General features: G+C 39.3%; 1 protein-coding gene across 4 annotated transcripts in view; it reads right to left on the bottom strand.

Annotated features, from left to right (window-relative positions):
- PLCB4 (phospholipase C beta 4) overlaps positions 1-27,755 on the bottom strand; it is a gene marked incomplete at its 5' end in the record, with an annotated part of 89,615 nt that overhangs the window by 16,601 nt on the left and 45,259 nt on the right. For all 4 annotated transcript variants that reach the window (XM_080616260.1, XM_080616258.1, XM_080616259.1 and 1 more), the window contains 9 exons: positions 1,688-1,763; positions 6,276-6,391; positions 12,450-12,515; positions 12,632-12,681; positions 15,600-15,750; positions 16,191-16,279; positions 20,605-20,809; positions 23,694-23,858; positions 25,657-25,759. In XM_080616260.1, coding sequence (XP_080472386.1) covers positions 1,688-1,763; positions 6,276-6,391; positions 12,450-12,515; positions 12,632-12,681; positions 15,600-15,750; positions 16,191-16,279; positions 20,605-20,809; positions 23,694-23,858; positions 25,657-25,759 — 1,021 coding nt within the window. The remainder of the gene's footprint in view (positions 1-1,687; positions 1,764-6,275; positions 6,392-12,449; positions 12,516-12,631; positions 12,682-15,599; positions 15,751-16,190; positions 16,280-20,604; positions 20,810-23,693; positions 23,859-25,656; positions 25,760-27,755) is intronic.

A 27,755-nucleotide genomic window follows, 5' to 3' on the forward strand; every position in this document is an offset into this window, starting at 1 on the left:
AAGGGCCCACACATGGCAATTGAAATTAAAGGAGTCTGAGAATACTAAAATCAGTACAAAATCTGGACAGTTTTGATGTCACATAGTGACAAGTCCATGCTCCCTGACATCATATGATGTCACACAGTGAGTAACACATTGAAAATCACTGACCTGGAGAAAACCACAGAGGTAGATGACTTGCAGAGTTCTCTGGGCATTATCCAGCATGCAGAGGCTTGGCATTTCAAAGGAGCTTACATCTAAGTCTCCTTCGAAAATGTCATCCTAAAACCTGACATGGGAGCGGACAAAAATCAATCTTTTTTCCAGGTATGGATTAAATTGAAGGGAACCAGTTTTAAAGCAGGATTTTAAAAGGGACAGAGCTCAGAAACTGCTTGTATTTGCTGAAAGGAAAACGTAAGTAACATTTATTGGATTTGGAAGATTAATGAACTCTTGGATGTCCCTTGCGTACAAATCACACCTCCTCAGCTCTAGACTGTGAATGACATAGGTGAGAAGCAGAAGTCACAGCAAACAGTTTTTCTACACAATATAACTTCAAATGAGTTTTGAGCTTATGTCTGGATGATTGGGAGCTAGTGCTCCTTGGAGAGTTTATTTCACTAAGAAATGAATGAATTATCTACTTCAGTTGTCAATAAATTTGCTTTTATTTAAACAGGAAACGGTTCTGGATTTCTCATAGGGGAAGAAGACAGCGAGATGAGGTGCACTAGGGTTTTAACTGTATCTGTGGCTGAGCCAACAGCAACAAGAAAAAAATCTTGTTCAGAAAACCAATATCTCCTCCACATGAAATAATAAAACCAAAGAAATAAATTCAGTGAAGAAAAGGTGAAAAACTTATTCTGATCTCAAAGATGTGGCTGATTTTGTTTGTATTTTCTCTATTTGTTTCTTTTCACAGGTTTCAGCTTTTAGAGTGCCTCTCCTGTACTCTTCTCCCTCCAGATCATTTAGTACATGGATGTGCCTTCTGGTTTACCTGCTTCGCTCTAAGTCTGGGTATCTTTCAGAAACTTGAAAGCACGTCAACAGGTCATCGATAAAACTTCCAAGGGAAATAAGAACTCAGTGAACATAGTAGTGGTATGGAAGTATAGAGGAAAGAGCTCTAAGCAACAGTGAATCGTGGATCAAGAATAGCTTTTTCAGATGAACTGAGGTTGAGTCTCAGAGCACTTTTATTCTCCAGCACCTTAAGGAAAACAATGCAGTAAGCAATGGAGAAAAAACACGCCCAGAAATAAGAAGACACTTGGTTCAAGAGCAACTTGGACTCCTCCTTTGCTAGGAGACAGACAAGCAAGTGTGGTCCATGGTGACAATGGTGGAAAATGAAGAAGAAACCTCTTTATGTATGTATTTTGGGAAAGCATTTAGCATCCAAATTCCATACAGCACATACTCTCTTTGTTTAGCTAGAACTGATACAAACAACCAGTTTCGCTTCATGGTATGAATGACACTTCTTCACAATTTCAAAAGGGCAGGAAATAGATGTTGCTTTTTGAACATTTCTTAAGGACCATTTTTAGACACTCGATTACTCCCATTCTTTTCAATGTGTTATTATTCCTGAAAATCATTCATGTGCTTCCAAGAAAATTAACCATCGCTTGGGTCTCAAAAAATCTCTTTCAGACGTTGCATGCGTTCAACTTCGCTGTTTGCTTACCTTAGATTTGTGATCTGATGTGAGCGTCTGAATCTTAATTTCTGTTTCTTTCTTCAATTCAAGACAATTATTGCCTCTAAAAAAAGGAAAATTGCAAATGTGTGGCACAAGTTAAACATCTTCCCATTAACTCAGCTCTTACTAATTAAAACGTTAATCAGAGTTGAAGTGCTGCAGCGCATTGGAATGAAATCATTTCTTCTGGCAATTTATTCACAACTTACAAAATATGGTTGGATTAATGATCGTTCAATTCAAACACCACACGATTAATGCGAGATTGGCCCAGCAATTATTCTGTTGCTGAGGATATGTCAAGCATCTCCATTTACGGTACTTGGTTCCTTTTCCAGACTTAAAATACCTTGCCAAGAGAAACCAGTTTTTGCCTGAGAACTTACAGGCATGTTAATTGCCTTACCATGATTTTATCCTCTGTTTTAAAAGTAAATTTTGCTGCTTCTTTTCACTTTGAGGCAGAAAAAAAGAAGTCATTCGAATAACTACCTCACAGGGCAACTTGGGCATACTAAATGTGAACACCTACTGAAAGTGTCAGTGCCCCTCTGTGAGAAAACTGAGTGAAGGGGTTGCAAAGAAGGGGCCTCATTATCTTTGCAGACCACATTACCTCACGTGGATGCATCCAAGCTATTAGATCCATTATATGACTCAGAAAGCAACAAATCTTGGATAGCCCTCACTCCTGCGATAAGCTGAATACAGCATGGCCTTTGACTTTGGGTATAATGAATGGGGTTGAATGCAAGTTGCAAAGTTGTTTAGTGCAGGAGGAGTGCATGATTCTAAGGAACTGGTAAAATGCCTGCAGAGGGCCCATGCTGAAGCTCCCCTGATGTGCTTGTGGGTTAGCAGATGGACGACTTCTACCTCTCACCCACAGAATTTCCTTCACTAAGCCCAATTAGATGGGCGGGATGGATGTACAGAAAAACTATTGCATTGCAGCCACAACAGGAATTTCAATTACTTTCTCACCACAGTCAGTAATCTTTCCAAGGCTGACAAGCTCCGTCTTTACCAATGCTCTTGTGAAGGGCTTTTACAACAGAACACAAAGTCAGACATTGGAAGTCTCTGGGTTCTGTCTGGAATAATACAATATGTTGACAGGAGCCTGTTCTAAAAACACTGTAATATTTATGTGTCAGATCATCCACTGATGTAAACGGGTGTGACCCCACCAAGCAGATGGAGCCACGTTCATTTTTATCATCTGAAGCTGGCCCTAATAAGAATGGTTACTGCTCGACTGCAGTAACATTAATCCATATTTGCTCTAGAAAAGGAGATTTATGAAACTCTTCAGTTGAAATCCCATTTTAATATCAAAGTACTGCTAAACTTATGGAAAACAGCAGAAAAACTTATCATCAAACAGCACCAGGAAAGCCCTTACTGAAAATAGTGGTGTGATGTTGCCTTGTGTTCCCAAGGGCCACCAGAAGGACTAGTCACTTATTTTCTAGTCATAGCAAGGAAATTTTTTGTAGGGATTTCTAACACACATTTGACACTTTGGAAGTAATGTAAAGGCACACAAAAAGGTTCTGACCACTGTTACCTCTGCCTGAAAATACCCCAAACAACTGGAGAAAGTCTTCGATTATGCATGTGCATAGTTGCTGTCAGAGTCTGGCTCTGACACAGATGAATATATAATTCACATATGATTTGTCATACACTCTGAAAGAGGCTGCTTCTTAAGTGAATCGAACAGATTTTATCCCAAACGAGTCTGTTTGGGTCAATCACTGGACTCTTCAGAATCCAGACATCAAACCCAACTAATCCCTTCTCTGGAAATGCAGCTTTCATTGTACCACAAGGCAACTTCCAGCCAGGCTGGACATAGCAAGAGTTGTCCTCAGCTGTAGTCCATGGTTAAACTATTGAGTCACAGTTGGGAACAACCAACCAGAGACAACCCAACCCAATGCCACAAGTCCATGCTCACGCACACATATACACTTGAATTCCTGGACAGTCCTGATAAATCAGAAGGATCTTTATGTGCCCTCAACTCCACTTCAGAGTGGGAACATGAGAACATGAGCACACGTATCCTCATAAGCCTCTCTGAGATGTGTAAGCATTTGAAGCGTACAACAGAAACAGCACAGGGAGCAAAGTCCTGTCCATCTGTCAGTGAATTAGCATGTGATTAAAAGATTCTACTCTGCTGAACAATATGCAGTTGACATTTGTCACACCATGTGGCAGAAGTGGACCACAAAAAAGCTGCACAACAAAATGAGAAGAGAAAGTCTTGTATACACCCACCCAAAAGCCTTTGTTTTTCAGGAAATATCTGACAATTTCAATATGAATGCCTTTAAAACACATTTTACATGTTCTGCTGCAATTCCTATTGCTTGTAAAAGTTCCATGATGATAGTCAAGGATATGGAGCATGTTTCGTACCTGCTGAACCCTGGATTCATCAGATCATTACCCCTGAACTCTGGATTCACCAGATCAGTTTATCAGTCTCAGTCAGTGTGTTCACTTTTAAGCATGTCCTTAAATATAGGGCACAGTTGGGGTGAAGTGTGTACATAAGAACCTTCCTGAATGGGCTCTCAGGGCGGCATGTACAATGACCCTGAAGGAAGCCCTTAAAACACTCTGATACAGAATTAACAAGTGTTTTCACAGAAGGTCTGTGCTGATACTGAATTGGATTTGGCTGCTAAACAGTTATTCTTGTAACACTGAAGAGCCATCAGATGACTGAGAGCTCTGAAGTCTATGGAACCTATGGAATCATAGTGAGGAACAGTGTTTGGTTGTGTATTGGATCTGCTCCTGGAGTAGTCATTTTCAATGTTATTTTTACATCTTTTTAAGCTTTCAATGATAATTTAAAACTATCATAAAGACTTTAGCACCCATGAGAGAAGTGTTATAAAATGAGGAGAACCCACTGCAAGTAGCCAGTGAAGTGATCTCAAACTGGGAATCAACTTATCAACTACTTTTATACTGTCCCATTTGGGGGTTACTCTGGAAAGCATTGCAACCCAGGGCTTTCCACTGTTTACTGCACAGAGACAGCCATTACCACCTTTAACTTTCAGACACATCTTCATTTGCTGTTTTGCTAGACAGGTAGAGGCACTGGTATCTTCTCAAGCCAACAGGAATACTGATTCCTGGTTCTTCTGATAGGAGATTCTTAAATACCAGAGCACAGGGAAGCCTTTCTCCCTCCATGATAATTATGGTGCAATGTCCAGGGCTTAGTTCACTGCCACTGTAGTAAATACCCTGACTGTAATTATAAATCCAGCTGTATCAATAACCTTCTGCTGTGTTACATTCAATAGAAATTGAATCAAAGCCATATTAAATTAATTAGTCCTGTAGTTGTTCCCTCTCTGTTTGGAAAAGTAGTCATTTTCTGGAAGGAACTACATGGATTAGAAGGATTTGGGGGCTTCACAGCTCTTTCTTGGACAAAAAAAAAAAAAACAAAACAACCCAACATGAGCTTTTTTAAGAGTTTCTAAGTTTTTAGTAATTTAGTGAGCAGAATTCTCCTTACTTTGTTTACTTCTGACAGTTCTGTTTCTGTTGCGTTGCAGGTTTATAATATGCACACTCAAACACCACTGCCATTCCACAGAGTTTATAAAACAAGGAGTATTTATGGGAGAATCCAGTGCCAAAGAGGCATCTGTGTTTAGTATTCAGTGAGTGAGTTGGCTGCTAGTTGTTGTTGCCAGATGACAACAATATGAAATTAAGGCTAACTATTAGCATATCTTGATATAGAACAGAAAAAAGTAACTCCTGCTTTAGGTCACAGTATTATGGTATAAACTGCTGTCTCAATGAGATGCCAGTCACAGGGTGAAAGGTGGAGAGGAGAAACTGCTGCCAGATCACACGATAGCAGCAAGGCAACAGCAGGTCCTGCTACGTAATTCCAAATGGGATTTCAAGAGGGACATTTTATTAAAGTCACCAGTATCTTCCAGGAACTCTTCTGGGACAATTAAGAGATTAGCACAGATTGTCCCAGGCCATCAGCTATTGCAAACCAAAACAGCTTCACTCAAGTCAGAAGACTAATACTGATTTATCCCAGCTTGAGGATTTGAAGGGTTTTTATTCGTTACAAAGAAACTTCAACCTGACAGCACAGCAAAAGTCTATTATTCTAAACCACTCAGGATTTAGAAACCAGGTTTTCCCCCAGAATCAAATCACTGCTACTTACTGGTCATTATAGCTACTGAGGACCTCAGTCTGCTCTCACTGAACACGACAGTGATGCTCCCTGAGGAATGCAGTGAGACCAGATCAGACAACAGAAATAAAAATGTGAGGCAACTCCTCTTCTGCTTTTAAAACTTTGATAGTAGAAGACTAGGGAAAGGCAGAATGAGTACAACATTTATGGCCCATTGCCAGAACCTTCAAGCAGCTCATACTCAAGTTGGATGTAGGATGATGGTTCAAGCTGCAATTCATCTGAATGACCTTTTTATGAATGTTTTATTTCAAAGCATAGTATCTATTTTAAATCTAAAAAACCAAAAAGATTAAAATAATGTCTTACCCCTTCTTCTTGATTGCCTTCTCTAACATTTTCTCGTATGATACCTTTTCTTTATCATACTGTGCCACTATTTTGTCAATTTGGGTGCAGTGCAACTTCTGCATAGCGCTGTGCTCCTGGAAAACAGTAGGACCTTGCAATTAGGTGACTGGATTTTTAAGGTTTAGTTTTCTTACAGTGTAAGAATATCAGTGTACGAACAGATAACTTTAACAATGGAATTTAATCTGGTTTAGCCATCCGGTATTAAAGATTCCAGATATTCCACCATAAGTGCTAAAACGTTTCTTCTTTGTTTGAAAAATGAAAATCTGTAGTGGACTCTATGGTAAACCTTAAAACAAAAGAATGATGGGAAAAAAATTCATCTTTGTGAACAAATGTCCATTTAAATGCGATGTAAAAAATCAGATTTACAAGCTCAGATTACAGCAATGTTTCTGAATGCAGAGAATAAAATTCAACCCAGTCCCCCCCTTCCTCTGCATATCTCATACTCAATATAGTGCTAGCCCCTTGGCTGCTACAAATCAAATAGGCCTAAGTCCAAACATTAGATAAAATTCAAATAATTAACATTCTGAAGATCTGGCCTGTGACCCCTAATGACAGCAGCAATCTTATTAAGAAATAGCACCTTGTTGCAGAGTCCCTCCTTTTGCAAGTGACAGTAAGCTGTGCAGTATGACTTTCAATTACACATGCAGACCAATAACCATTGCTCCCTTTTCTCCTGCTCCCCAGTCAATAGAGCACAAGCTGAGATACTGGACATCTGTGGAGTATCACTCACCAATGCTGACTTGCTGCCTCTACTACAGCTATGTGACTTTCATCAGTGAATTTACTTATTAAAGGAGAGGCAAAAGCTCCTCCTATGATGAAAAGATGAACCACCAATGCACGTTACACACCTGGGTCTAGCATACTGACAGTTCCTTTCCCATTACAAGACTGTACCAGAAACAACACACTTCACTTAGTAGTTACATGTTGACTTCATTATTGAACTTGATTTCATATTCTGCTTATCAGAACACCTACTCATAATGATGGAAATATTTAACTACTACAGAGAGCATTAAATATTGAATTTACATTACAATAGGACATTGTTTGTTAGTTTTACTAATATCCAATGGTTCCACATTTTATCTAATTGTGACAAAAAAGCCTTGCATTAATTAATATGGTCTCTTCCAGGACTTTATCTCTATTTTGTTTTATAGCTCATTTTGCATTTATTCTACCCACGCTATTCTACTGCTCTTTGTTGTTATTTTCTATACACCTGTGGTTTGCATTATCACTGTTGCTTTCTCTAGAAATACTAATTAAAGACTTTTACATCCACTTTTACCATAACATTAATACAAATGTTGTGATGCTTTTAAAAATCTAGTCCAGGGCTGTACCTGAGCACTCCAACATCTGGCAAGCATTTCCCTGGGGAACATGTACAGCTGCCAAATGTATTTAGAGTGGGGAACTGATTTTTCTGTTCTACAGAGGATTAAAAGGGAAACAAATAGACTCCATCAGCAATAAAACATGCCAGCTCCACCAGGGAGTATTTACACTGATTAACCAGGTAGGAAAAAAGGGGACTGTGAAAAGAATGATATAAGCTTGACAGCACCAGCCAGCTACAGGTGAAGTGACTAAGAGCATCTCTTGAACTCTCCTCAAGAAGAGCAGAACAATACAATGCTTGCTATAATAGACTAAGTGCAAACAATGCAAAGCATGAGACATCTGCCCACTCACGTAACACTCCTCCACAATCTGGGAGGGCACATCACACAGAGTTAGAATCCCTGCTTTTCCCTCAGGACAACCATGATTTAAGCCTTCTCTCTCTGTCACAAATCCACTGTAATCTGCAGATTCCCCTCTACTGCTACTTATTGCTCATGCACAACTCTATCTTGTATCTGAGACAGATATACTGTGGACCATATTACCCTCATTTCCTTCCCTGGTCCTCCTTCCTATTCAGTTCATGGAACATGCATTTCTTTGTCCACAATATAAACAGACCTGGAAGACGAAGATGGGCTATTAACAACCTCCACATGAAAGGCACAAAGAGTACTTGGAAGTCAACTCCCTGCCAGAGGTCCCTTGAGTTCTGTGACCTTCAACCCTTGGAACACTATTTAAAATAGGTTAGCTGATGTGAGTTTGATTTTCTGTCTATGCTCAAAGGAAAACACAGATAGATGCTGCACCCAAACTTCTATCAAGATTCTAAGAAATACTGGGTTTTTTAGCATCTTATAAGAACCTCAGTATATTTTGTTTTCAGAGTCCTTGTCCCTTAAACAATGCCAATATTATAGACAATGTAAAAGAATATTATAGACGATCTAAGAGAAACACAGTCCATACATGGGCCAACAACACTTTAAATCGACAGAACATGACCATGACGACATCTGTCAGACAGAATCCCATGGGCCTTTCTGGTACCAGCTTCTCAGAACCCACTGATTCTGATGGCACCTCTATAACTTCAGGCAATAAGATAATGATGACAGTTGTTGCTTTCCACATAGTGGCTTTTTCAAATTCCCTTTGTGAATGTCAGGATTCTTGGGAAAGCTCACTGATTTCTTGACATGGACACTTACTTGTGTTTTTTCTTTCACTGTCCCAGGCTATAGGACCAGCTTTGCTCACTGTCCAACAGATGACAAAGAATTTACCTTAGCAGTTAATGACAAAGATTTACATAGAGTCCTTGCAACATACAAAATACTGTATTTCTCATGGTACCATCAAAGAAATCTGTGTTAGTTTCCCACTCTTGCTTTTTTCCCTCTTTTTAAAGAATTATATCCCACATTTTCTACATATCTGGCAAACCTTCACTGTCTTCTCACGGTGACCTATCTTATTCCAGATTCAGTATGCCTCTTAGCTGAAACTACTTCACAATGCAAGCAAATGGGCTGAGGTTTGGATGATGTTCTTTGCTCATAAGAGCAATCACCTGTTCTTCTGCAATCCCAACAGCAGCACAATGCTACCTCAGTTGTAGTCATCCAGACTTACCTTTTCAGACTAAACCAGCCTGGAGAATATTCACTCTCCCACCTTCAACTCTCTCTTCCTTTATAGCCAGGCCACAAACTAAGCAGAGTATTTGGTTCAAAAACCAGAGGCAACAGCTCTGTTGCAGAACTGATTGGGTTCTTCTGACTAGATGTAAGGAAGAAATTTTTTACAATGAGGGTGGTGAAACACAGGCATAGGTTGTCCAAGGAGGTGGCAGATGCTCCATCCCTGCAAGCATTTAAAGTCATGCTGGACATGGGCTTTGAGCAACCTGATGTACTTAAAGATGTCCCTGGGGAATTGGACTGGATGACCTTTAAAGGTCCCTTCCACCCAAAGGGCTAGGAACAGTGACCTTTCTGCCAGTCTAATGATCTCTACCCTAATGAGACTAGGTGTTTTACTTTCCCTACACAAAAGTGAAAAAAGGAACAGTGATGATTGTACCTCCACCTGCCAAGCATCCTTCTCTTAAAACCATGGATTAATAACAAATCCATCATAAAGTGAAGTCATAGTGTGTGACGTGTCTCTGCGTGGGTGTATACTGGGTATTACAGCTGTAAGGAGCTATGCCATGTAGGAAAAACAAACTAATACAAATATGCAGAGGGATGCCAGGAGAATGTTATTGTGGCTGCTGCAGTTAAAATGGCTGAAACACTGAACAGAGTAAATAAAAAGAAAGATAGCATCAAAGAAATACACAGAGAGTGTTGCATTCTCATAAGTCGAGCACCAACTAAGAAATACGGTATTTGTAACAGTCCTATATCTTGACAATGCAGAGACTGATGTATTTTCATGGACAGCACCCAACCCCTGCCAGCCAGCATTGCAGTGCAGCTGCTAACACTTCTCTACACTGAGTGGATGCTGTCAGTAAAGGGGACCCTTACTAATGGTCTTCCTTAGCTAGCTCTGCCCAGAGCTACCAGGTTAGCTCCTACACTGCTTACATTAGAGCTTCCTCCTCTCAACCTGCTCCCTCTTCCACACTCACATGTTCTTTTCCCAAGTAACAAGCAATAGGACAAAAAGTAACAGGCCCAAGCTGCGCTGTAAGACTAATATCCAGTTAGACCAGATATTAGGAAAGACTTCTTCACCAAGAGGGTGCTGAGGCATTGGAACAGGCTGCCCAGGGCAGTGGTGGAATCACCATCCATCAAGTGTTCACAAACCATACAGATAAGGCCCTTATTGACATGGTTTAGTGGTGGCCTTGGCAGTGCTAGGGTAAAGGTTGGTCTTGGTGATCTTATAGCTCTTTTCCAACCTATTTGATTCTATGATTCATTTTTCGTAATACATTTTCAAAGGCCAACTTAGATGGAAAAGTATTGGACTTTTCTTTCCTTAAACAACATGAACAATTCCCTTCTGTTCACTTGTTCCTACAGATCTCTTGAATGTCTGTGGTTAAATGAGAATCAACCTATTTCTGGAACTTTTAAGTTCAGTCTGATCAATATATAGGCTATACAGGCTTCCTGAAGCTGATCATGGGCAACTAACTGCATAGCTCTCTAGTTCCATCCCAGCTGATAAAATTCATTAAACCCACTGATGAGTACTCCAAGCACTTCCCTAAGGTCATCTGTGAGCTAATATGGCCAAACTTCTGCTCAGACTCTCCTCTCCAAATTCAAGAAGTTGCCCTTTAGCAAGGCATGCTCTAGACAGGCACTTTCTTGTTCGGACAGACTTGCACTCTGTACTTCAGACCAGCAGGACACAGGCTGGCTCCGATCTAAAATAGCTGTGCTTGAGTTAATGCTGAAAGCCCTTCTGAGTGCACAGCACTTTCAGATTGTGGCTGGCAATTTTTTCCTCAGATTAGAGGAAGCAAGTGCAATCCTGAACAGATGGATAGATTTTTTTTAACAGTAGCAAGTGCAGTCTTGGGTAAGATATCCTTATACCACCATGGGTCACAGATATCAGGGACAGGGACCACTGAGTATGGCTGTCTTCTATGTAACCATGGTACCATTTTCATTTGCAAAGAGCTGCTATAGCAAATTGCTGGATGTTGTCCAGCAACGAGTAAGAAAGCAGTGTTTATACATATGAAGCCCTCCTAAAAGATGAACCCTGTGAAGGTCTAGAAACTGTCCATGCCCAGAATTGTGATGATAGATACATTTTCTTGAGCATGGGCTCTGCACACAACACTAAAATGGAGAAATCACTCATTTTCTTTCTGCATAGGGTCAGTAAGGAGCCTGAAAAGTAGCTATTTTTTCATCCTACATTTAATACAAGGAACCCCAAAGATGCCAATTATTTTAAGTAATTTCTTCATACTCCATTGTACAGAGTCCCACACCCACTCATGAAAACGAACACAAAGACTGATACTAAAAATGCCCAAGCAACTACATTACATCAGCTCTGCAATGAAATCTGCAATCAAAGACAGCAAGGGAATAACTGCCCCAAAAGTCCAGAATGGATGTGTATGTATCACCAAAATTTATAACTTAAAATCCTTTCTTCACTTGTTATGCCTCTTTTTGTAACTAGAGTAATGCTTTTCTAATGATAAAGGGCAGGAGAAAATTGGCTTTGATTTTTCTAATATAAAGTATATTTATGATAGTGTTGTATGCATTCGGGACATCACTGCCAACAGTACCAAGCTGACTCTCAAGTGGTTAGCACGGATCTAATGTGAGGAGGAAAAGAGCATTTCATTTCTCAGTTACACATTCCAGTTCTCTTCAGTGATTTTGCAGTTTCTCCAGTGCCTGTCTTCAATGCAGCACCATCTCACATCATTACTGCCTTCTCTTCCAAGCTGCCTGTCAATATGTCATGCAAGAGGGAGCTAGATAAAATCATTACCTGAGAAAGGTGAGCTCTGGATGCTTTTACGGGTCAAACAAATGTGCACTGAAACTTAGGGAGACGTATAAAGGGTTGCTAAAAGGAAAAATGGCTCACTGGAGCATATTTCAGTACATTTAAATCACATATGACTTTCTTGGTAGCCCATTTACTGTTCCTTAGTTTTTCTCTTCCAATTTAATTAGGAGCTGTATGTGCCAGTGAGCGCTGCAACTTTTGTCAATTAGAGTGTGCTGCTCAGAGAGCTTGTAATGATCATACCTTTGCATGTTTCTTCTTTAAGGCATTCAGCTCTTTCTGCTGTTTCTTTAAATGCTTTATATAAGCCTAGAAAAAGAGAAGTTGGATGAATTTTTCTGTGCTCATATTGACTTCAATCAGATACAATCCTGGCTACTTAAATAATGAGGAACACAGCTTGAAAAGCTTGTGTCCTTACTTACCTTCATTTGCTTTAAATCTTCTATCTTCACTTGAGGAATAAGGTCTATACCTAGGAAGATAAAGTTCATACATATTACTAAATCTTATATTTTTGAGTTTTACCATAGAAACCTACATTTAAGTTACGAATTAATGTCTTTCACCATATAAAATACTCACAGGTTAATGAGAAAATAAAGATATAGTTAAGATACAGTTTATTGCGTTTTCAAATGCACTACTCAACCAACTGCCTTGTGAAAAAAGAAATGAATCAATGAGTGTATTTTAACCTCTTACAGTTCTGGGCTGAAGCATCAAAACATTGCAACCTAAGAAGTACAATAGCTCCCTTCCTGAAAGCACAGCAAATCTTTTATGTACACTGAAACTGAAGCATGCGTGTTTCAGAAGTGTCATCCATAGCCGGAGCTTGCTCTGGCACCACTCATTTCAGGGCGAAAGCTAGGTTCTACATGGCAGCATAAGGGGTTAACCGAGGGTAGGTATCCTCCTCAACTTAACAGACAAAATTGGCAGAGTGAAGATTTACGTGCAGCCTATATGTTAATGGAGGTAACATTTGCATTTTGGTTAATACCAGGCTAGGAGAAAAGGCACAACAGTGCACGTCAAGACTGAAGGAGAATTAAAAATGGAGGAGAAACACAAAATCATAAGTGAAAATACTAATAAGAATTCAATATAACAAGCAAATCTATCATAAGACTACGCACTATTTAGGTGAATGAAAATACATTTTGATCGCCTTAACTGCAATGCAAACAAAACCCAATCTCATTTTATGTTTATGCTTTAATAAATGTTTTGTGACATATTATGTTTTTATAAACTACTATGCAAATCCTACACGTAATGATTAATGAAAATGTCAATACAATGCCATAAGAGTTGCAATATGTAGGCTTTTTCTGAGTTTTTGCACAAAAATGTACCCCTGCCCATAAATATACTGCAAACATATTTAGTTAACTGCTCATAATCTCTTCATCAGGGATTGTAGTGACAGGACATGAGATAATGGGTTTAAACAGAAACAGGGGAAGTTCAGGTTAGATATAAGGAAGAAATTCTTTACTGTGAGGGTGGTGAGGCACTGGAATGGGTTGCCCAGGGAGGTTGTGAATGCTCCATCCCTGGCGGTGTTCAAGGCCAGGCTGGACAGAGCCTTGGGTGACATGGTCTAGTGTGAAGTGTCCCTGCCCATGGCAGGGGGTTGGAACTGGATGATCTTAAGGTCCTTTCCAACCCAAACCATTCTATGACTCTATGATTCTATGATAATATTGCCCTCAGGCTATAAGATTTCCCCTGACTTGAAAAGGACTTTTGGACGTTTAAGGTGAATTTAACTGGAAAAGATTCAGATGCTGTAAAAGAAGAAGAAATAAGGAAAGGGAATAGGCAAGGAAACACAGATTTGTTTTCTTAGAGGTGTAAGATTCTGCTCCGTTATATGGTATTAACATTAGTCTAGTAAATGAGACTGGAACAGACTGAGGCACAGAGCCAGGGTGAAGTTTTCAAAATCACAAATCACTTAACTATCACTGAAAGTCAGAGACATTCTGTTCACTTGAAAGCCTTCCCCAGGCACCCTATCTTACTGGATATGTAATTTCTAATAAGCAAGGTGAGTTGCACATTGTAACAATGGTAGAATTAATCAGATACTAAAAGATCATAGATATAAGTAGTGCAAAATAGGAATGGTTACATGGGATATAAAAATGAACAGCTCTATTTTAACATGTCAGAATACGGATGAAAATGGTTGCAGACAAGAATGCCTAAGTACTGACACCTCAGTTTAAGACCAAGACTGCATTAGGTATGCTGTGTTTTAAACAAACTTCCTCAGGATTTTATTTTAAACGCAGACTCATTTACTTTGTTCACCAGGTCTGATTCCATGGCGACAAGAAATTACTTGCCAACCCCAGCAAATTTCATGCTTAATTAATGCACAATACAGCTAATACTTGTGCAACTCTTGGTGATGGTACATGAAACATGAAAACACCTCACTGCATCAAATAATCTGGGTACTGCACTAGGGAAGGGCATTGAGAGAGTTCAGGTGCCAGAGATGATCTGTTTTATTGTCAAAAGTGACTCCAGGGAAATGGCATCTCATTTCTCATGAGGTCCCTTCACATCTGTGTATTCAGCTGTGTCTGTTTAAGTTTAAGAACAACAGCAGTCAGTGCTCCTTTTTGCCCTTAGCAATACCTCTGGGCCAAGGAGGATGAAAGAGAGTGAACCAGATTCTAATTTTTGCAGCCCATTAATATTTATTGTGTTTCAGCTGTAGAAGTTTGTTTTCCCACTTAATCTTCATTACCTGCTATGTCCCAATTGACTCTACAAGATGATTTTGTAGACTGAATGGTGGACAGTGAGGAAAAATACTTATTCACTTATAAATGAGCACATTTAATATGGATAGTTTGTACAATAAACACGCCATTTCCGTAATCACTATTCAGAGTAAAACCACACACTGAAAACATTTCTAATTGTTGGGAAATCCCTACAGAATCCAGTGAATTCTAAATACCTTTAATTACTTAAATCTGCAACTCTGCCAAGGGATTTGTGAAGGGAGAAAAAAAAGCAGAAGAGTTTCTGTGGAGTATACCAGAAAATAGTCATTCCTGGTGGCATTCTTCCAGTAGATCTTTAGCAAACTACTCCCTGAGTGCAGGTTATGACTACTGGAGGTGGGTATACATCTACACCAAGAGGTCACTTAGTAAAATAAAGCTGCACTGGCTATATACAGCCTTTTTTAGTAATATAAAAAATGCATTTGCAATTAAAGATCACGCTCAATGGCAGAAGAAACTACCTTCCAAAAGGGTAAGAATGAACAGAACTGCAAAACTAAAATGGAGTATTGAGTACTTCCCTGTGACTTTCTGAATCACTCCAGGACTGAGGGAGTGGCATGCGATTTTCACCTACCTTTCTTAGCATCGGTCCCAGACCCAAAGCCTGCGGTGGTACTTGGTCGAAGTTCAGAGCTGCTCTGAGGTGTTACGTTGGCTTTGGCATTATTGGCTTTTCCTTTCCTATCGTTCTTTGAAGTGTCATTTGGTACATCAGCTATATCACTCTGAAAGAAACATCCACATTATAAGAAGTTAATTGTTTTTTTACCTGTAGTATTAAAGCTGAGATATAGGAAATTCCTGCACTTGCTTACTTTAAACACAGTTAAGAAAACTTCAATACATTATCAAACAACACTATACTCAGTAAGTATTTATAACCTATTTTAAATGCTACCTACTAAAATATGACTTTCTCATTTCTTAAAATATATGCCTCTAAGGGATGTGTTTGTATGATCCCTGAAAAGTCAGTTAGTGAATGGTATTTCAGTACATGTAAACTAAAATAAGCCAATGTATTTCAGAGCAGGACAAAGGGCCTTATATCAGAAAATGAAAAATGATCGGTAACATGCATCAATTTGAGAAGGATCAGTTTACTTCAAAAGAAGAACATAACAGAAACATAAATGGGGTGTGTTTGTCATTAAGTTCTACTTACTGTTTCAATACCCATCGCTCTCATTTGGTCTGCTCTTTTTTCTGTGATGGACAGAAATTTCTTTGGATCTGATAAAGCATCCACAATATCTGTAAGAAAAACACAATCAACCTTTTATAATCCTCAGAGACATTTGGAAACTAATCCTTTACAAAAGCTTGATTCTGCCCCTGTTAGGAGCCATGGCTTGCAAAAACAGTCCAACTTTCCATACTCAACTTGGCAGAAAGCACTCATCATCACAGCACTTGAACACAAGGAACGCAAATGAGTTTATAATGCACCAAGAAGTGATATGCATCCAGGTACCTTAATTAGGAACAACACTGACTCCATCAGTGAGCTTACTCTGACTTCCTCCCAGTTGATGACACTAGAATTTGAGACCAGAATGGGACCTCCTGAGCCACAAAGCACTAACAACTTTGTCTCCTGGTTATTTGAGGGGGTGCTGACTGACTTGGGACTGCAGGGAATTGTAGAAAATGCCATTACATTTCCTAGGTAAACATCAGTATCAGATGGGTGGTTAAAGCAATCGGGAAGATCTGTTCTCACTTGCCTTTGTGATGCTCCATGTCTGCAACATGACAGGCTGTGAAATGGCTTATCTATGAACCATAATGACCAATATTTGAATCTTGCACATGACACAGGACCACTAGTGGCATCATAGCACTACCCAGCACCAGATATCATATACATAATTGAGTCTGTTTTCCATATGCAGTGAAAAATGTGCAAGCATAGGTTTACAGGAAGACACATGAATATTCACCTGCATATTGAACAATCAATTTCCATGCTTAATTTCAACAGTAAATGAATTACAAAATGGCAAAAGAGGCCTCCACTGCTAGAAATGATTTTACAAATTAAACTGAGTCAGCATCTACAGCACTGATCTGTTCTGAATGAGCCCTGTGAAACTCTAGTATTATGGACAAAAAGGGTCATTGGTCTCAGTTAATAAGCCTTCCTTGACAGAGCAATAACTTAAGAAAGGAAGTTTGAATGCTGCAGACGGATTGACTCGTCATCCACCACAAACTATTGTCATTTAATTAACTCAAGTTTTTGTCATGACTGGCAGGAGGTCCATAGACAGGGCTTCACTTGCAGGAAGCTGTTTCGTTGCAGGATGCTGCAAGACCCAATTTTTGGCTGCTTATGAGCAAAATACAAAGGCTTTTGTGTTCTTCTATTCTAGCCAGTTTCACCATCAGGTTTCTGCAGTGTCAGTTCTGACGCTCATGGTTTTAATCATCATTTGAATTTTGCCCATGTTTCATATCATCTCTTCAGCCATTTTCCAAGTGCAGTTACAATAATACAAAGCAGAAATGCTGATCTGCTGACCAGCTGTGAAAAATATCCAACCCATCAGAGCTTTGGGAAGACACTTTCTATCTTTCCTGTGCAAACCAGGGGTTAGAATATATCATCTCCCTTCCAACCTAAGTTGTTCTATGAACGCTCCTCTGAAGTCATCAGATGCACTTCTCAAGCAAAACAAAAAAGCACAGACAGGGAAAAGCTGTACTAAATACATAACATTACCCTTGACAGCTCTGTTTACCCACACAAATAGGTTGTCTCCAATCACTGTTGTGACTCAATGATGTCTTCTGAAACTTACTTCAGATACACAAAAACTGTGTAGGAGTTATTTTCAGCCACAACAATGGCATTGCAGCTCAGCACTGGCTGTTTCCCTTTTGCCTAAGTTAGTAAGCATGTCTTTTTGTCCTTGGCATGCCCCCTTCAATGAAAATCCAGGACTACCCTGCTACCAGGATGTGTCATCTGAAAACGGAACCTGATTATCGCCAACGTCAAAGTAAAAATGACTAACATGTTTGGGAGAGCGAGACCTTTGCAAATGGCATTACTAACCGTACAAGCACATCACCAAAGGCTAAGCATTTCTACAAGGAAGATGTGACTCACTGCTGCTTTTCACATTGTCATTTGTCCTCTGCTTACGTTCTTCTTTCTCCTCAGTGAGGTAAGGTGGGGGTAGGGAATAGCATTTTGTAGAAGAATTGCAATTAAGTATAAAACCAGGAAAATCACTGGTACAGCACGTTACAGAGGACTCTAACCACTAACCTAAGTAGCCATGCTTACTTACGTACAGCTACTGCAGAAGCTTCTTTTTGGAGAATGCTACTTCATTTACATTAATTTGGACCAGTATTGTATTTTATTGGGAACAATGCTGACAGTGTAGCTGATGCAAATAAACCATAAGAACTTATTAAGTTGTATGAACAACAAAATTATGTAACTTTTAAAGCCTGCGGTGCATTACCCATTCTAGCTATTATTCAGTGTAAGTTCTTAAATCTTACTCATTCAGGTTAAAAAAAGAGAAAGAAATAAAAACCAAAGCAGGCAGCTATTGAACTGAGCTGTACTTTCCTACTGGTTTACTAAAACAACCACAGAGATTGTAGTGATAGCTCATAAAACAATGAGAGGTTCACTGCCCATGATAAGTAATTAAAACCCATATGCCAACAGAATACTGATGATTCCACCTGAGTGTTAGAAGCTATTTCCCAGTTGTTCATCATGCTGCTGTTCTGTGCCAATCAGAAAAATACATAAGACACATCAAAACGACCTGGGAAGGGAGACATTTAGTTCATGTTAATATGGGGTCTGTTTTTCCCAACACTGCCAGTAAGCTATGACAACTAGTTCTCTCATTCACAACTAGTGAATAATAAGCTATGACAACCAGTTCTCTCATTCACAATTAGTGAATAATAAGCCATGACAACTAGTTCTCTCATTCTAGCAGTATTTTCATGTAATGATACTATCACTCAGTGGTAGTATGCTTTTCTATGTCCTCACCTCTACCAGATGAACCATCTGTAGAAATGCTGACAGTGTTGTAGCTCCCAGTGTAGATCATCCAGTACTGAAGGGCACACACTTTGCAAGTTCTAAACCGGTGTTCAAAGTCTCTTTGAAAAACAACTCTTTCACTTCTGAATTTGTGTCACACAGTTTAAAAACTGAAGTATAAAATATTTTCTCCCTATGTGAGCAGCACACTCAGCAGCTTGAGCCACATCAAACTCTAAATTCAACTCTTAGAAAAAGTGTGGTATCACTCAGAAAAACATCAATCGCAAATCAGAAGCGTGTCCTTAATTTGGAAAGTATTTTAACTGAGTCATTTACTGTCAAAAGCTTAAGGTCAGGGAAGAATTAAAGCACATGCTTAAATGTGTCCCTAAGATTCATGGTCCAACTACTGCCTCCAGAATCTCAAGCTTAAGCAGAAGCATACATTTGTGCCGAGACGAAGTTCCTGAAGTTAAATACTGCAGATGAAACATGCTGTGTAAAGGCATGGTAATGCTCCAGAACTGTGGCAAAACTTGCCAGCAACTAAAATTTAAGTTACGAACAACACAAATGCTTCTGTAAATGCTTAACTTTCTTCATGAAATATTGCTACTGAAGTAAAAAGCCTAGATAAATGCCAGCAAACATAGACTTGAAGATACACTAACACCTTAGTTTAGCTTTCCCCTTCTGCAGTTTGTACTATTGAAATGATACTCAGAGAAGCAGCAGTAATTCTCTGCATAGACAGCAGGTTTGAAATCATTTTTGCAAAGAGCAAAACATCATTTTTATCAATAATGTTTCACCAATCCACTCTAAGGTGAATTTCATTTTACTGCAGTCGGAGCACTAACATTTAGCACAATCTCTGTTTCACAGTTTTAAATGGTTTACATATTGCCTAACATGCAAGCAAGTTCCATCTGCAGTGAAGAAAACATTTCCCAGAGGTACAACCCTCAGGGTGAAGTTACCCATGACACTGATTTAAGTGGTGCAATGATTATCCTCAGCTGTTTGTTCCTATACCTATGGGGCAATTTGCCACTGCTCAGAATAAATGACCATGGCCCTGCCAACCAGATCATGGAAATGGCTCACATTAAAAACGACTTTCCTGAAAACCCAAAAGTAATCAAACCACACTGAAACCACCTAAAATTGGGACAGAAAAATGCAGACAAGTTTCGGATGCTAAATTATTTCACTGTCCATTTTAAATAATCCATCAATATTCTCAACAATACAAAGTTGTTTTGTTTGAAAAAGCACATGTCTAGATTCTGCATCAATTCTCCATACCTATAGGCCAAACAATAGAGCTAAAGTACATGTTAATCTCACAAATATTTAACACTGAGGCAGGCATTTGGTCTGAAAGCTCATTTTTTAACTAAATATGTAGGGTTTCCAAGGAGCTAAAATACTAAATCTTTCCAGTCCTCTAACATTGTGCCTCTGCTTCCGGCTGGCATGGCATGACACTGCAGTACTTCCACACCAACACTCAAACTCTACATCACACTGAGATACGGGTTTATCTCACCTCCAAAACCATCAGGCACATATGTTTTAAGCACAATGTTGCAGAAAACTGTTGGAAGAGAGAGTGGTTTGTTGCCCTCGTTCCGAAGGGAAATGTGTCTGTAACCCGCCTGCAGACCATCCAGAGGCAGGATCCTCTGACCAATCAACTTATTGTTGTCATCATACACTGCTATTCTCAGGACAGCGAGATCAGGGAGAATAACCTGGAAAGCCATAAAAGGAAGGAATTCAATGACTTTAATACAGTATCACCCTCCCCACCTCCCATGTTTGAACCTTTTGAGTGCCAGAAACAGACTATCATCCCTGTAAGATATGTCATTCCCTTTAAACTGCATACTTTGAGATGAATATTTCCTAGAAAAGCTTTTCTTTTTTCCACCCTAAATAACGGGTAGATTTCAGAATATGCAAATCCGGCAGCTTACAGTTACACTAGCTAAATATTTTGCATATTCATTTTTTATGGTGACATCACTAAGGCAGTAAATGCTACATGGGAAATGACAGATACAGTGGCAATCGGAGGGTAGATAGTGCTGAATCAGGAAGAATTATGACAGGAAGATGGGATTTGGGATGTATCCAAAAGGGCAACGAAGAACAGGAGTGCAAGCACAAGCTGACAGAGCAGTATGGTGAACTACAGGTTCTGCAAAGGAGAGAAGCAGACCCAGAGAGTAGGACAGAGTGACAGACCTGCTGAAATGATGTGCTGCCAGCAGAAGTGGGTGTGCTGTACTCATGACACGAAAGGTACATGGTATGCATGGTGGGTAGAGATGCTGCCAGCTATTTGCATCTGTCAGTCCCCAGTCTGGACTGACTAAGGCAGTAACAAAAAAATCCTGCCTTCCTGGAACAAAGGTGCTGCCTTTGTGCACAGAGCAGTGAGGAGAAGATGGAGCTTTGAGTAACCTGGTCTAGTGGAAGGTGACCCTGCCTGTTGGAACTAGATGATTTTAAAGGTCCCTTCCAATCCAAACCATTCTGTGAACCCAAACCATTCTGTGATTCTGTGTGAATCTCTGAAGACAGCCTGAGAGTGTTATCAACCTGCCTTGACTGTGTGTTGGGAAAGGTCTTCCCACGCCTTCCCTACCTGACTGTTCATCAACGCTTATGGGACAAAAGAGAAGACCTATGTAAACTGTGCCTACTATCTCCCTTAGACTGTCCCCCTGCCACTTTCATCTACAGTCTTAGAGGGCACAAAATAAAGTGGACTTTTGGTCTCCAAACTCACCTGAGCTGTTCATAGACATTCTGCTCTACTTGACTACAGCTTAGCACTCCCAGTACAGGTTACCACCAGCACTCACCCTGTCCTCTCCCTTACACAACAGAGTGATAACACAGAACTTGGGTTACAATGACTGAAGCTTAATTTTAATTAAAACAAATAAACCAAGAAAACAGACAAAAGAACAATCAAAAACGTTACTTGAGAGCACCTGTGTAGGGATCAAACATCAGCTTGAGAACACCATAATCCAAATAGGGCAGGGAAGATGTCTCCTCCACAGGCCACAGATCAGCACATCTTTCATTACATGATGGCCTCAGATATAGATTTGTTAGAGAGCAGGAGTGGGGACTAAGTTGTTTATTGTTCCCTCTCCATTATTCTGTTCTGTGGTATCCTGGTAGGAACTTCCACCCTCATAACAGACATTTTATTCTATGATTCTATGATTTTAGCACTGTCCACCCCATGCCTTCATTTACTCCAGCTAGAGGAATTGTTTCTACTGTGTTTATGCCACTCATCTGCTTGGTCATCAATTACAACTCATGTCTTGATTACAATGCTAAGCCTGATATGAAGAAAAATAGTATCTTGGCTGACCTGCAGTACAAGTTGAGATGAGCTGAAGAGAACGTGTGACTACGTAAATTTTCATTGCTGTGCAGAAAGTCCAAGGAGTATTTGGCATCAGGCACTGTACCCATGCTAAGATACACAGGTAGGCTGAAGCTGGGTGCACCCTGTAGTTTATGGGCCTTTTGATTTTAGAAAGTGGAAAGCAGCAGATGCTGGCCATATGGTCAGCAAACCACGGCACAACGATTGCCTGTCATTGCACCTAAGCATCTTCCCCGTGCCTCCTCATATACAGAGAAAAGCACCTGAAGTCACATTCAATCCAGAAAATATCTGAGTCCAGAAAAACCTCTCATATTAATATACCCAAGAGTGAAGTGTTATCACCATTCGGATAAAGCCTGTCACTTTGGAATAGAAGAGCAACAATCTTGTATGACAATGAAACAAGTGTAAGGGCAACAGACGTTATCAAAGACAGCACTGCTAACACATGTGGTCTGGATGGAACTCCAGCTGACAGAAAAAAATGAAGTTTAAAAAAAAGAGTGTATCATAAAGACTGAGAGATAAAAACTGAACACAGACAAGAGGTCTCTCTCTGTAAATCCCCCATACCAAGAAAAAAAGGTTTGGTTTTATTCTGATATTGGAGAAAAAAAAGAAAAAGGTACATGATACACATGGACTACTGAAGAAGGGAGCTGGCAACACGTCTGAGGAACACAGCACCCTTCCAACTCTTCCATGTAATAACATTGACCTTAGCTTTGGATGCAGCATCTCACCTGCCCTCTGGGCTGAAGGAACAGTGCAAGATAGCAGCCACTGCCAGGGCAGGGAAGAAGAAATCTCCAAGGAATGATGGTGTCCACCAGCGGGGGCTCAATCTGAGCAGACTGCATACCTTGAACACAGGCATGGCCACGGAGGAGGTGGCTACCTCCAAGTGGGAGGAGGAAGCAAAGGGGAGGGAAAAGCCAAACAGAAACAAACAAACAAAAAAAATCATGTGACAGCTACAGAGGTTATCCATTAGAAAAAGAAAACAAAGCAAAACTAAAAACAAATGAACAAACAACCTCTTGGAAGCTTATTGCAGCTTTAGATTGTTTACTGCAGTAAACGGGACTCCTACAAACCCTTTCTCATGGGAGCAGTACTTATTCATGTGGGCAGTCAGAATGGAGCAGGGAGGGGTGGCTCAAGCGAGCGAGGATGCTGATATGCAAAGCACAAACAGTGCTTTCCAAATATCCTACCTTTCGAAATACAAATGATTCTTCATTGTAAACAGGGTTCAGACCATTGTTCATCACCATGCGTGTCCGAAACTCTTTACGTATCGTGTCCGTGGGTAAACCATACATATCCACTTCTACATACGTACCGATCTTTTTGTCTGATAAGAACTGACCTGATATTACCTGCAACATAACACAGCAGTAAGGAAAAGCAATACAAACTACACAGTGTTTTATGAATAGTGGAAATATTGGTATTTATTTTATTGACAGCAGTCTGAAAAATATACACATATATTTATTTCTCTCCCCACGGTAAGAGGTTGGAACTACATGATCTTAAGATCCTTTCAAACCCTAACTGTTCTATGATTCTCTGATTTAATCACATTAAAATGGCATATTTAGTGCTAAAACTGCAGCACTTCTTCAGAAAAGCATTTGTGATAAGACCTTAAATATAACCGTGATTTGAAATGATTGTGCTCACTGTGCTATGGTATTAACAGTTGTATATCAGTCAGCCCAATTAGCCAACAACTCAGATGCATTCAGGATATTCCTGAAAAACACTGAATGAAACAAGCAGATTGGGCAGTGCTGCTCTGCATCTTTGAACCTTCTGTTTGGAAGCCATCTATATGTCTTGACTGCAAAGAGGTGAAAGGAAGCTATTGAATCTGCTTGCACTTAGGTAAAGGTTTTAAAGTAATCGCATGTCAGCCTAACTCTGTATTATGTGTCTGGGAAGTGTAGGATCTTAAAAAGCAAAGAAGCAAAAACCCCACACGACTCCTCTATATTGTTCTGCATATGAAGATTCGTTGCAATTTTACTCCAAGTCAAGACGAATCCAGCCACAGCAGGTGATTACTCCAGGGAAAATTTTTAATTCATCAAGATGACATCCTATGTAAAAATGCAGCTTATGTTTTCATTACTGTGATCAAGGAGGGAGGAAAACCTGAAACACGATTTCACAGACCTAAGCTCATTTCAAGTCTTTTTATTTCTATGATCTAACATTCTTCCAGGAAACGCTCTGGATAACAAATCTGAAAAGTTACATGGCTGAGGGGTACCATCACTGGCTTTGGTCCACTCAACTCCTTTATTACAGGATTTATATGGAATTTTATACTAGTTTTAGCCACATAAGAAAAGCGAGCAGCAAAATACATGATCTAAGAACTATCTGTGATGATATTTAGAGCTTATGCTTTCACCACCATATCCCATTCCCTCTTGGATGGATTGTACTGCCATGAATGTTAAAGAAAAACAACATTAATAAGAAGATTTTTCTTTGGGAAATGAAAGTAAAATTAGGCAAGGGTCTAGAATGCACAATGAACCCTTGGTCGGGGAGAGTTTGAAATTTCCATGCTGCACACAGAAAGTGATAACTGGAAGCTTAAATCTTCTGTTAAGCTGCACATAGGGGATTTGACCAAAGAGAGTGTCAAGTGACAAAAGAAGTTTTACAACTGTCAGCCTCCTTCCAAAAGGTGATCCTAAACCTTGCTGCAGAACTACAGCAGGAGTTATATGGACTTCAGTACTTCTAGACAACTCCAAAGTAAGGACCCATCATGCTTTGAAAATATCCTGTCCTTGTGTGCCCATATTCCTCCTTGCTCTGTGGTGACAAGTGATGTCTGTATGATTACATACTGTTCACAGGAATGAACTTCACTCATTTATTCATTTGTATGGGCTGATGTAATTCAAGAAGAGCATGAGGGGGGGTAAAATTCAGTGATAATGTGTATTAACAAGCCATTTCTAATACTATCATGTTTCACTCAGATCAAGTAAACACAGATCTTTTAGCCAGCAATAAAAAAACCCCACAACAGAAACAACTCGACAAAACCCACACCATCTAAATATATTTTCTGTAAATATCCTAATTCTGTTGAGATTTAAATGTGATTTGGGATGTGATAAGATGACACAAGTTTCTCTGTTGCTGTTTTACCTGTACAGAACATGTTGCAGCAATGACACCATCTACAGGAGTTTCAGAGAAAGGGTCAAATGTTCGATCTGGTCGTCGCATGAAATCTGGTTTAAGTAGATACCTTATTTCAAGACAAAAAAAAGAAGAAAATTATTCTTGTGTGAAAACTAAAATTGTATTAAATACAAATAAAACTATGTTCTAGGTTTAAAAAATGAACTCTCCTACAGCGCTGTAAAATACAGAATGTCATTCTAGCTACATGTGTGAGGAAGTAAAAGGAAATACTATGGTTGTCTAGCATACAGATAGATGTTAATCTTCATTCTGAATTACCAGCTACTGAGAGATTAAATCAACCCTGGATTTGAAGATGAAAACAAATGCAATGTGATCAAGGGGATTTCAAAATGACTCAATGATACACTTAAAAAGTATATTGAATTATCCTGTAATAAAAACGAGATGCTCTCTTTTGTTTTAATTCTTTAGCATTGCGGAAAAAATACCTATTCAATTTTATTGTCTTAAATGAAGCAGTTTCACAGAGTTGAGACTCATACAATAAATTCCAGCTTGAGGTTAATTTTTTCATCTCAGTTATAAAACCTTGGGGAAAACAGCTGATAATGTCTGTGCTGACAGATTGTTAATTATAGTAGCATGAAAGGTACTACCATAATAACACTTACAATACATCCCTGAGGACTAGACACTGGATCAACATACCAATGAAGCTGATACGTGCTCTGATGAATCAAAATGCAAGGATTCTAATCACAGAAATGCTGTGTTACACGTGACAGGGGTTCTCTTCCACTGATGGAAGAGAGTGTGTAACTGGAGTCATCTTACTAATTCTGCGGCCCTGACAGACAACTTCTTAATCTTCTAGAATTCTTCCAATTAATATATCAATATGTTAATATATTAATATATTATCATATCATTAATAATATATTAATATATTAATAATAATCTAAGAAAACTTCTAATCTTCTAGAAGATTATCTTCTATCGACCTTAGCCTTTCCAGTGAAACACTGGTACATAATGTTATAAAGGCCTACACAGAGTTCAAAATTCCAATGGAAACAATGTCAATGTTTTCTCTCCTTTTTTCATACTGTGTTTTCTGTTTAGGAAAGGAATGCTCCTCATTTGTCTTACATTATAAATGAGTGAGAATTCTTGTATTTTATTAATTTAAAGTAGGTTATGGGCAGAAGGGAACTATCAAAAACAAGGCTCTGCTTCCAGCCCATTGAAATGAAAACATTCCTGTCCATGGCAGGAGGGTGAACTAGGTGATCTTTAAGGTCCATTCCAACCCTAACTATTCTATGATTCTATGATACGTTGAAACTGAAGTGATTTGATCTTGTTTCCCCAGCATGAAAACTAAATTGGAGAAAAAAAAGTACAGACAGAAAGAAATGTATTTTTTTATCTTCATTGTCCTGCATGTTTTCTGTGACTGAAACAGTGCCACATTTGTAATACATATCAAAATACTATCATTATATTACCATGCATTACCCACTATATTACTGTAATACCAAAAGACTGACATAAGAATCAAGGACATCAGTTGATTATGATGCCTGCGCTTAGAGAATTTGGCAAGAGTAAATAGGTGCTCTATTGCTAGGCTGAGGGGATCAAACAAGAAAGGAGCCATACTCTGCCATTCTGCATATTCTGATTGAAATGACCAGGGACTGCACCTTTGTTGAAGCCTAGAGCGTCTATCTGGAGAGTTCACACTGAAAGAAAGGTACAGAGTGGCAAAGCACTGTTAAGCACTCTTGCCCATTCTTCAGATGAGGCATTTTACCAAGCTTCATCTACTCAGATTTTCTTTCTGAATAAGATTAGCATTAGTAAAAGAGGGGTTTCTTCCCAGGATGAGTTTGCAGATTTTAAATGTGTTCCTAGACTGTAATTTTCTATCATTCATCAAACTTCTCCTTTCTCTCAATGTTAATGATCAGCCTATCCTATTAAGGTATAAACTCAACATCTTTGAAAAATCTATCAACACTTCAGCATCCCTTTTCATGCAAAAGTCATGAGCAAGAACTTAAGAAAGATGAAACACCTCAGTAATCTCCCTG

The sequence above is a fragment of the Psittacula echo genome (assembly GCF_963264785.1).
Source record: "Psittacula echo genome assembly, chromosome: 4".
Lineage (NCBI taxonomy): Eukaryota > Metazoa > Chordata > Aves > Psittaciformes > Psittacidae > Psittacula > Psittacula echo.